Here is an 11882-nt window from a genome sequence, read left to right as displayed (position 1 = left end):
TTAGCCCACAGTTACGGCTTTACTGAGAAATAGATTTATTTACATCACACAATTAGAAACATACTGATGGGTTTCTCGGTTGTTGAAAATCAATTGTGTACTGTGTTGTGACATGAAACACCCTTCTCTGCAAATCACAGTTTTGTCAGTGCAGAGGATTTCTGGTGTGGACTGCTAGGAGAGCAGGATGAAGAGCAAGAGAGAGAAAAAGAAAGGGATGAGGGAGAGAGCAGTCTATTGATCGTGTCAGATTTGTTCCATTCCTCAGCAGCTTAAATTTGGAGCAAAGAAATATTCTCATTAGCAAAAAAGACTGTCTTCCTACATGTTCATCCTCAATTTCATCCTCACTAAACATGTGTCTGACATAACTGACAGATGAAAACATGTATTATTTCTCCAAATGAATTCAATCAGACACCTGAAATATGAACAAAGTCAAAAGGTAACCACTGCATCAAGACGAACAAAACAAACTACCTGATTTTGTATTTGCATGTACACACAATCTCTACGTGAGGGATCAGGTTGTTTTTACTGTCTTTTAAAAAAAATGTTTATTGTAAATGTGCATACATGCTATGCTAACGTTTCCCAGCTATTACGGTGAAGAGGGTTTTTTTTGTGGAAATTTCTCTTTACAAGGAAAGAATGAGAGTAAAAAGCATTAGTGCTTTGTGTGAGATTGTGAATGAGTGGTCCTTGATAAATGTGATTTAATGAATCGCAGAGGTGAATATTGAATTTCAGAGAGAAGAGGCAGAGACAGAGGAAGAGTGACTGGAATTAATCTCCATCTCTTCAGGGTTTGGCAGCGTCTTTTGTCCACCAGGGCCACTGACGATAGAAAAACCTTGGAATGGTTACACAGACATCTTAAAAATCTTATCACATACTCTATATTAATCAACACAAGGTTCCAGGTACAAACAACAGCAATTGATACACGTTTCAATCAAATCTCCATCTCTCCTAGTGCTGCTCTTTGCAGCCATGAAACTGAAATTAAGGTTTTTTTAAAGTCATATTTCAATGACACCAGCCACATTCATGGTTTGACAGCGTCAGTCCAAGGGCCCTTGATTTATGTCTATTAATTTTCCATTTTAATTAATTTGCTTTAAAACTGTCCACCTCCATCAGCATCGGGGATCCAAAACCTCATCAATCGTGACTCGGAGCAGGCGACTCCCAAGTATTGTACATTTCCATCTGTGTCCACAGTCCAAGTCCTCATCAGTCACCACTCGTGACAGTCCCCAGTACTGGTCTTCATCATTCCGTTTTGTTCTAACCATCCATCCATCCGTGAAGGCCAACCACACTGCACGCAAAAGCGTTTGTAAGGAAGAACACAGCCTTGATAAAGGAGGATAAAAAGCTGAGCGGAGGTGTGGAGCTGTGGGGGTGTCGAGTAAGGGCGGGGGGAAGCTGTTCAGACGTAAGGCAAGTCCAATCTATTAGCGCAGGTCATGAACTCATCTCATGTCACTGTAGCGTGAGTAACCCTACAGGTGCTTTGGGCAAACAAACATCATCAGACATGTACAGGGGTATGTCACTGCATTGTGATAGGGACAAAACAATCATTGACATACACTTGGGCATTCAAACATACAAGCACCCCACCCCTGTTTTGTTTGTTCCAACCACCAAGTGTCACCATGGCAACAATAACAACAACCAATTATTTTACACCCCCTTCTGTCCCCCTCCCCGCATTATCACACACTGCCAATCCCGCGAAAACTGTCATCAGTAGCATCCTCTCCAACCCTCCTACAACAATTCTTTATTTTTTTTTAAATTCACATACTGTATATATTACTTCTCCAGTATCCTGTCTGAATTCTGACTGGCACGCATATTTCTGTGAAGCTAAGGTGTGGTGTTACAGCTAGTTATGTCACCACGACATCAACAGCAGTGTTGGCTCTAAAACATATATGCATCGTGGAAATGGACTGAGAGGCTTGTACACAATATATTTCATTAAAAGTGGATATATGGCGCAGCACTGGCTAATCTGGGGCTCAGAGACAGAATTGTACCTCCATTTTACATCCAAGTCTTTCATATCCATCCCTCACTGCCAAAGTTACCAAAAAGCCCAAACATAAAAAAAATTCTGTTTGTGTGTCAAAAACGATAAGAATCCCCCCAAAAAACTGGCGCCAAATCTAACCTCCCCACTTTCACAGCCACTGCTACTAGAATGTGTACTGTATGTGGTAAGTACAGTCATTCTTAAGAGTGTGCCAGTTTGGCCATCTCTAATGGGGAAAGCTGAGCAGACACTTTAGGTTTTCAAAACCCTTCCTATTGTTGATATCTCTTTGCCAGCACGGAGAGAGAGAGAGAGAGAGAGAGAGAGAGTGAGAGAGAGAGAGAAAGTGAGAGTGAGAGTAAGAGAGAGAGAGAGAGAGAGACAGAGAGAAGAAGAGAGAGAGGCCATTAGATATGCAGCACTGCCTCTACCAAAGATAAGTCTCTCCATGTAGAGTTTACTGCATCCAGCACTTACTCAGTGGGTACTGATCTATAAAACTGCAGTCTCATCTTTATTTTTCCGTTTTTCTCAATGTAATGTTTGCGCTAATGTAGCTTTTATGGGTTTTGCTGTAGCCAAGAAGGTCATTATAATCTTCCTCAAAATCCATCAACTGGCATTTGTTGCAAGTGTAAGATTCGCACACTTTGGACAAGAAAATAAATGAGTCAGTAATTTACCCAGCCTTCCTAATGCTCCTAATTTATTATTCTTTGTTATAATAAATAAATACCTAATTTAATAGAGAAAAAATATAAGTTTGGCTCAGCACTACTGTAAAGCCAGCTCCCTCTGTGCAGACACAACTTTCATATATAGATATACTGTATATATATAAATATATAAATATATATATATATATATATATATATATATATATATATGTGTGTGTGTGTGTGTATTTATATATATATATATATATCTGTAGATTTTCTTTTGACATTTCTTAGGTACAGAATTTCCAGAGAACCCAAACACCAGAAACAAGAAGATGCGCAAAACCAGCTCTAATCGTGCCATATATTAAAAATAATAACAAAGAAACAGAAAAAAGGAGTAATCATTATTCCATTTTTTTTTCTTCTCCAGGATGAAAGGCAGTCCATTCATTTATTCTTGAATTTCTTTTTTGTTTTTGGCAAAGTTACTAGCCCAGCCATTTTCTCCCTCCCTCCCTCCCTCTCTCCCTCCCTCCCCTACCACAGCCCGTCCCACACACAGTCCCAATTGGTGCTGGAGCCTGCAGATTATCGCCTTAACAGCAGCATGGCCAATGAGAGGAGGAGAAGGGCGCTGCAGGGGCGGAGCCGGCTGCCCGTGGCTTTCACCTTCTTTTCGGAAGGGGAGGCAATCAGTATGGGCTGGACTGTGTCGGGGGTGATGTCATGGGGTCCGCGGGGACACAATTCATCCGCACACATCCCACTTCCTGACCCGCTGACATCATCACCTGCAGGGGAAAAGACAGCTGATGACTCATGAAGCCTAGACAACCTAGCCTAGAGTGGCTGTCCCTTCACAAGAAGGCTGCAGGTTCAACCAAACCATTCAAAAAAAAAATCAATCTTCTTCCTGACTGACCAAAACATTGATGCAGGGGTGGATTCAACCAATATCCCTGCACTGGAGTTCTCTCAAGGCAAGCTGCTGTAATCATAGCCTGTTAAATTGCAATTAAAATAAACTTGGACCCTGCTAGCCCTAAATCCTCTCAACGGCAGCTAAATACAAACGGGTGAAGATGTTAACTATTAGTCATTGTATGTTTTTAATTGGTACTGCCATCAAAGACCTCAAGGGGGTGCTCATGTTCTCAGGCAAAGCATAAAATCCCATCTTGGCACCAGACATAAATATGTGATTTTAATCTTGGCCTTAATTGGTCCCGGCTTTAATAATAAGTGCTATCGGCCCCCCAGAGACAATACTCTAGCTCAAAGAGATAAGACCAAGATGAAAAGGGTTTCAGAGCGACTAAGAATCACATAGGATCACAGTAAGACTTTTGTTGCCTTTCTGGTATTTATTATTAAACTAGCATCATTAGCCAGGAGAAATTCCATCTTCCTTCGGTTCACATCAATGTCGAGAGGAGTTATTTTAATGCCTTACTTTTTAAGTTCTGTGTACATGCCAGTAGGTATCTTTGACTTAGTAGTCTGAAATACATCGTAGGTTTCCTCACTGGTTTTAACTGTGGTTTTAACTGAACAATGTATACATTAAAAAGCAAGCTGAGATTTTTAAAAAGAATTTTAAAAAGACCAACTAGTCCAGTCCAAGTGTATAAGTCCCAGCTGTACACATGTTACATGATCTGCAATTAGTAAACAGTCAGTACTGATTAGCGACATGCCTAGCCACTAGAGGGCGCTGCGCCACTCACTGGTGTCCTGGAAATCAACATCGTTGCCATTGAAGGCGTTCTTCAGGCGATTTGTCATGATCTTGAGCTGCATGATCTGCTGGCGGATGATCATGTCGGGCTTGGTGATGTCGATCTCCACTTCGGGGTTGTTGATCTGACTGGCCAGACCGTCCCCCATAACCTCAGGAAGATAACTGTGAAAGAGGACAGAGTCAGGCGTAAGCACCCTGGTTTTCAACATACAAACAGGCAAGCACAAGGCAAAGGTTCCCTTTGGCTGGAACATCCCATAACCTAATATTCTTGTGTTGGTGTGGAAACGTGTAGGCGCCTAGTTTCTCTTTCTAGTTCACACAGCATTTTTCACAAGAATAACTCTCCTTCTGTGTATCTCTGTGTATTAAATCACATTGTGTTCTACCTGCCAGTACATTGCTACTTACACCACCCAGGCTGGCCTACTTACGACAGAAGTAAACCTTTACAATCTTCAGGTTATTTCATTATATATTTGCTTGGCAGAGGCATTAATCTCTATCTCCCATATGACAGATCAACTGTTCACATTGTTGGATACTGCCCACAGCAATTTGAGCTAAGCGCCTTCTGTAAGGATACAACAGCAAAAAGAAACCCACCAGAGACTCAAACCTGCAACCTTTTGGATTACAGGTCATCTTTGTAGAGATGAGGCAAACAATAGCAATAATGGGAGGAGAGTATGGCAGAGTAGGAAGCATAGAAAGATGTGCATAGAAAGGATTTAGGACTATAAGCAACAGGTGAGTTTCCTCCGGGTACTCCGGTCATCTCCCACAGTCCAAAGACATGCAGATAGGCTAACTGGAGACTCTAAATTGCCCATAGTGAATGGTGTGTGTGACCTGCGATAGGTTGATGGCCTGTCCAGTGTGTATTCCTGCCTCTCACCCAATGCACGCTGGGATAGGCTCCAGCACCCCCCCGCGACCCTGCTCAGGATAAGCGGGTATAGATAATGGATGGATGGAGTAATAACAAAGGTGCTGAAAAATAGAATATATATTTGTGACCAGAAACCCAATTAGAATGAAATTCCCGAAGCGCTAATCCGCGCTGCACCCTGGTCAGACTCACCTGGCCCTCGTCATGCCGTTCCAGCACTTGTCCTCATTGGCCGGCCCGGCCACCACCTTGTCGCTGCAGAGGGTACCGGGCAGCTGGACCCAGTACTGCTGCACGTCCTTCAGCTTCGCTGTCACATTAAAGACCTACGGAGAAGGCAAGCCCACGCGGTCACATCGTAGCGCTAGCAAAGCGCGTGGGCTTCAAGGCCCACGCACCCCTCTCTCTCTGCTTCAGGGTAAAAAGCTGGCCAGCAGATCCCACATTCATTCATTCATTCATTCAGATTCTGTGCACTCCTCTAATTGGTATTCTGTTTTTCAACATCGGTTTCTTTTGATAGTGCCAGGCCTTTAGACGGGCTCTTCAATTAAGCCTTTCTTGTGGGTCCTACTGTAGTTTATCACAGAGATGTCAGATTTCAGTCCTGAAGGGCTGCACTGTCTGCTGGTTTTTTTTAGTCCGTTTTAGCATTTGTGTGTTTCATTCAAACCATTGATTGGGCTAAGAGGCCATGTACTTTGTTTCCAAGGCCTATATTGGCTGCCGATCAAAAGGAAATCTTGAAAAAACACTCAGGCCCTCCAGGATTTGAGTCTGACACTCAGTTTATCACAGAAACATAGGAAAATGAATCTTTCCTATTGGACTCTAAACTAGGGTTAAATGTAGCCCTCTTTCAGAGGAAGCAGACCACGTCCAAACAGCACATTAGGCTTAAAGACTTGGAGGCACTGGAGAGGTTATGAATGGCCAACATATTTGCTGTACTGGGGGATGAGGAGAGAGAGGATGACACTGACCAGCTTTTCCAGCCTGGCTCCAGTGGTGCTGCTGGTGGTGAAGGCAGTCCTGTCCTCTGTGATTTTCTCTCTCTTCTGGATCTCTTCGGTCGCTGAGCTATGAGTTCCAGCCATCCTGGGATTCCCACAAGCCTGGAACACCTAGAGAGAGATGAAAAATGATCTCACGTCAGACGCACCTGCAGGCCGTCAGACGCACCGGGAGACCAAGACACGCCTGGAAGCCAAGACGCACATAGAGACTAATAGACACACCTGGAGGCTGGCAGACACTCCCAGACATGAAGTCACACCAAGAGACTCGCCATCACTCCTAGAGACTTAACAGCTGGAGACTATAATGGGTGCAAATTAGTCAAATGCGAGCTGGCTGAGTCAGTCAGATTGCAATGTAAACAGCAGAAATCCCACTGAGGGTACGATAAATAATGATGGGTGATCCATTAGATTCATCCATTACCACCCTGATAGTCCAATAATGGGTCTTCGGCAAACAGCAATTCCACCTCGCAGAATGAAATATTTTACTCCCCGATGGTTCCCAACACAATTTTCACCAGCAGTTCCAATAATTGCGCTCTCCAAAAAAGTATAATGCTACATGATTGTGTGTTCAATCCTGGTCTGTTAGCAAAACCTGAAACTGTTGTAAAAGCTGGTCTCTTAGCAAATTCAGTTTGGATACAGTACAGAAATGTATAACTGCCCAAATCGTGGTTCAGCCATGGATTCACTGAAAACACAGAGGGCCTCCAGGGAACCGTCACTGATTTCTACACGCACAAACACCTTGTTTCCCAGTTTAAGGTGTGGGGGGTGAGGAACAGGACAGAGAAGTCTTTGTTATCTGGTCTTATTCTTTGGAGTGTTCTGCCTTTCATTTCATAAAAATGTTTCATTGCTCTTGAAGCCTTTTAAAATGATGCAATAAAGCTCCAGTCCCACACAATAAAATTCAAGTGCCGTGTGGAGTGAAGGACATTTCGTTATTGCTGCATGAAGTATGTAAACCGTAAATATGAGGCATTAGAGCTTTTTACACAATGAGAACATCTCTTATGATAATAATGCTTTCAGAAAAAAGTGGGCACATACATTGCACACACACACGCACACATCCGCACATACACATACGCACACACGCACACACACACGCACACACTCACACAAGCACAGACACGCGCACATGCACACACACGCACAGACACACACGCAATAGTTACATTGCGAGGGGAAGCTCATGAGTATCTATAACCTACGAATGAGATGGGAGGCGGAGCATGAGGATGTGGGGCTGGCCATTGGTTGAGCTTACCTTGCTTGTAAAGGCCTCTAAATTCTCCTGCATGGTCATAATGGCTTCTGAAATACGAGTGGGAAAAGAGGCCATGACCATGTCTATGCTGGCTGGCCCTTTAAACCGTTCGGCAACCTGCAACATGGCGTCTGCAATGTGGAGTGGCAGTCAGGGTCAGAGGGAGGGAGATGGAGACAGAGAAAGAGAGAAAGAGTTTTCAGAGGTATTCTTCACAGGAAAGTGACACCGTACCTTTCAATTTATTCAAAATTTATAACCAGACACAGATCTTTGTGTTGCTGAGCATGAAACACATTTTGACAATACACTTACGATATATCAAATATTAAAAACAGTGCCTGCATTTCAAAATCATACATCCTGCTGCTATTTTGGGACACTCAAGCCATAATATAATACCATGGGTGCGTACCACCTTCTCTTTGTTAAAATCTAGTGTGTCTGTACAGTATGTACTGTACATTTGGCTGTGTTTGTGTACAAGTGAGCGTGCGTGCACGCATGTGTACGTACTGTATGTATGTACGTATGTTTGGCTGTGTTTGTGTACAAGTGAGCATGCGTGCACGCATGTGTACGTACTGTATGTACGTATGTTTGGCTGTGTTTGTGTATAAGTGAGCGTGCGTGCATGCGTGTGTACGTACTGTATGTAGGTATGTCTGGCTGTGTTTGTGTATAAGTGAGCGTGCGTGCATGCGTGTGTATGTACTGTATGTAGGTATGTCTGGCTGTGTTTGTGTATAAGTGAGCGTGCGTGCATGCGTGTGTATGTGCTCATGCATGTGAGAGAGACCCGCTCTCCTCCTCCCGTACAGCAGTACGGTCGCCCGATGCAGAAGGCTTCACTCACCGACCAGGTTCCTCCACTCGGTGTCCAGGTCGGCCTGGTTGGCCAGGCAGCCCTTCATCACGTTCCGGCAGTAGTTGGCGCAGGGTTTGGCGGAGCCCATTCCGCGGCAGTGCGGGCAGTACGTCAGCTTCATGATGGCCCGCATGCACTCCGGGCTCAGGGGAACCTGGCACAGGGGAACCACAGAGATATGTGCAAACAGTAATTAGAGCACAGAGTTGGAGCAGTGCTAGTGATGAAGGTAAATGTAGAAGACGAAAGACCCAAAGCAGGCCAGTGATGAACCACACTATATGCACACACAGTAAAGGCTGGGATGTTCTTGCTAACAATGACCGTTTCTGTTACGTTCCCTAGATCTGTGGGCAACAAGGGATCTATAAACCACAGCGTGTCTCACAAATTTATTTAGTGTATAAATCAAGCAAAAAGATCTAAAAGAAAAAAGAAGAAGAAAGTTAGGAGCCTGCATGTATATTTTTAGACTCCCCTACTTTAAGCTGAGGAACACTACACTAGAGCATTAACCACTGCAGGGATGAGCTCTCCTTCAGCACCACGGACAGCGAACAGCAGCACCTGTATAAGACATGAAAACTGAGCCTCATCCTTCCACAGTGACAACCCCCTTTCTCACATGTATGACAGCGTTATTCAGTTTGAAAATGCTGAAAATTTGAGAGGTTTTTCGGTTTTAGTGTTCCTGATATACACTAATATGAAAGTGCAAAACTTCATTTCTTATTTTGGTTTTAAAATCGCAGTTTGGTATTCTGCTACAAATTCTAATTCATTCTGTTTTTGTCATTGTGGCTGATGATACGTTAAGTATTCGGTGCTGTAAATTGTTCGTAACTCAATCATTTGTTTTAAAACCCCATTATTTGCACATCCAGAGAATTCCTGCCACATAGTTACAACTTCCATTTAATGGGTATACCTAATGGTACTACGGCATTTTCTAGAGAAAGAGTGAATACTTGGGAACATTGTCAGCTGGGTACACTTAAATAAGTACACACCGAGTCAATGGGTCTTAAAAGCCGGTTATAAATGCATGTACATCCAACAGATTCCCAGGGTTTTATTTCCTTGTCCAAGCACGCCGAGCGCCTTTTAAAGGTGTTCTGAGTCACACGTTCAGATTGATGGGTCTGTGGCTTTCTCCAGAGCTGGCTCTGCGTGCCCGGTTGTCAGGGTAGAGCCATGGCGATAAGCCTGGCAGATTGCTAGACAGGCCCTGTGGTATCCACGCCAACATCCCGCCGACGACCTCGCATTAGCCGCCCGCCAGGTGCCAAGAGTACAGATGTCACCTTCACCTCAGATCTCTCCGGCAGCCAATTAAAAGCATGAAGCTTTACCTCAAACCAGACTCCCCCAAATATGCAAACGGAGCCAAGCAGGTTATCCAACTCCACTGCCTTGGGAAAAAGAGAGACTTTTTCTTCCCCCACATTTTTCAGTGGATCCACAAAACCTGCTTCGCCAATGTGCGCCAACTTACTTTCACACATGCTTCAAACAATCAAGCAGTGGACCAGCTAAACAAAGATAAGTCCAAAAGTCTTCATTTTTTGGGGGAAATGGATCCTGTTTAAAGATGTATGTGCATATTTGAGGTTTCAGATGATCCATCTCTCTCAAAATCAAAATATCTGTCTCTTTGTTGTCATTACAGAAATTGAGTACATTTGCCAGTTTTAGCTGGACACATCCAACTCTCTGCAAACAGGTAACCAACTGAGATACCTTTTCTCAGTGCCGTGATGCATGCGACATTGCGACTCAACTCAAGACTGTGGAAGGAGTCTCCCGGAAGACACATTAGCATTGACAACTGGCACCACTGCTGCCCTGGGAAAGTGTGTTTCAGGCAGCAGGGTATCACCCACCTCACATTTCGACACCGACTCCTCTGGCCTCTCAGGGGCCAGCTTTTGATGACTACGTAAATTGCACAGTGCTCCAGCACAGTGACAGCACAGCTCAGCCTAAAGGCTGCAGTGTACCTTCCGGAATGGGTAGAAGAATGAGGCGGCAAAAAGAAGATGAGATCACAAATATGTGATTAGAACTGAACGTTCTAATGCTGGTGTAACAATCACTACTGGTAACTGAAAACAACTGAGTTCTAGAACCCTGGCTTAGAATATTGAAGAAAAAAAAACATTCCTTCAAGGGGATAAACTGGGAACGAAGCTAGTCTACTGTTCACAGACATTTCTGAATAATGGAAAATTATTCTAAAATATCTGTGAACAGTAGCCTTGAACGTCTCCTAGGTAAACATTATCATATAAATAATATATGCAGTGAAGCATGAATCACTCTGATGCAGCGCGTGATATTCTGCAAATAACTGAGCACAACTAAGCACAGGGGAGGGTAATGGCGGCCACCTCCATTTCAAAGTGTCCCTCGAACAGGGCTGGAAGAGAAGGAGACAGATAAAACACTGCAAAATAATACCGCAAAAATCGAATCATGGATCTACATCTGAGTTGGTTTATTTTAGCCCTTTAGATTAAATTATTATATTATTTGGGGAAAAAAGCCATACACTCAAAAAGGGGGAGAAAATGCAAAACTAAACGTAATTGTGGCCGAGCTATTTCTGGAACCCATTTCAGTGGAAAGCAAACACCATCTGTGTTTATCGAATACGCAACCAAAAAAAAGAAGAAAAAAAAAACTGTGAAAACAAACTGGGGATCCCTGGTCTCCGGCGCGCTTGTTGGTTTTACCCCGCAGACGCGCTCGCTATCTCAGAACAGCTGTCTGATTTCCCAGCCTGATGTGGCCGACAGGGCGGAGGGATCTCATTGGGCGAAGAGTCCCCACATCAAAGCGAGGGGAGCCTCAGTGGCTCATTATAACCCAGCAGGCCCAGGCGAGAGGCCTGGAGCGACTCAGCTCTAATGTGAGGGGACTACAGAGCCCTCGTATAAAATGCCCCCCTCACCTAGCACAGTAGAGCCCCGCCCACCTGGCCACAGATTGGATGGTGTACCGTGCTAGGGGCCTGTCAAAATGGAGGGGGACGGGGCTGGGGGTGTGGCTACCATCGGCGACATCACCACTGTCACCATCGCAGCAATCAGATCATGGTGCTCCAGAGCAGTCAGTTAGCCATGGGTAATCAGGGGACATTTCTGAGAGATTCAGAGCACCACTGCCCTGTGGAGTAACAGAATTGCAACAGAGGATGGGCGGGGCTTCTATGCAATGAGCAGCGAGAGAGATGCACAAGGAAATGACAGAAGAGCACAAATAATACTTTTCGATATTCCATTATCGAGGGAATGGTACATGACTCAAACAGTGTCATTTTCACAGCTGGGTGTTCACTTAAGTAACGCAGCGATAGGTGTCGCTTTCTTTAA

The 11882-nt window shown here is 44.2% G+C and overlaps 1 protein-coding gene across 1 annotated transcript in view; it reads right to left on the bottom strand.

The window, feature by feature from the left end:
* Positions 1-3228: 3228 nt before the first annotated feature.
* The window catches only part of LOC118230656 (glypican-1-like), a 67252-nt gene continuing 58598 nt past the window's right edge, over positions 3229-11882 (bottom strand). Inside the window, exons 4-9 of the mRNA XM_035423864.1 lie at positions 8497-8662; positions 7641-7771; positions 6326-6466; positions 5535-5668; positions 4437-4612; positions 3229-3500 (exon numbers count right to left, since the gene is read on the bottom strand). Coding sequence (XP_035279755.1) covers positions 3298-3500; positions 4437-4612; positions 5535-5668; positions 6326-6466; positions 7641-7771; positions 8497-8662 — 951 coding nt within the window. The 3' untranslated portion in view covers positions 3229-3297. The remainder of the gene's footprint in view (positions 3501-4436; positions 4613-5534; positions 5669-6325; positions 6467-7640; positions 7772-8496; positions 8663-11882) is intronic.

The sequence above is a fragment of the Anguilla anguilla genome, chromosome 6, assembly GCF_013347855.1.
Source record: "Anguilla anguilla isolate fAngAng1 chromosome 6, fAngAng1.pri, whole genome shotgun sequence".
Taxonomy (NCBI): Eukaryota; Metazoa; Chordata; class Actinopteri; order Anguilliformes; family Anguillidae; genus Anguilla; species Anguilla anguilla.
The sequence above is the reverse complement of the archived record's forward strand: the minus strand, read 5'-3'. Positions and strand labels throughout refer to the sequence as shown.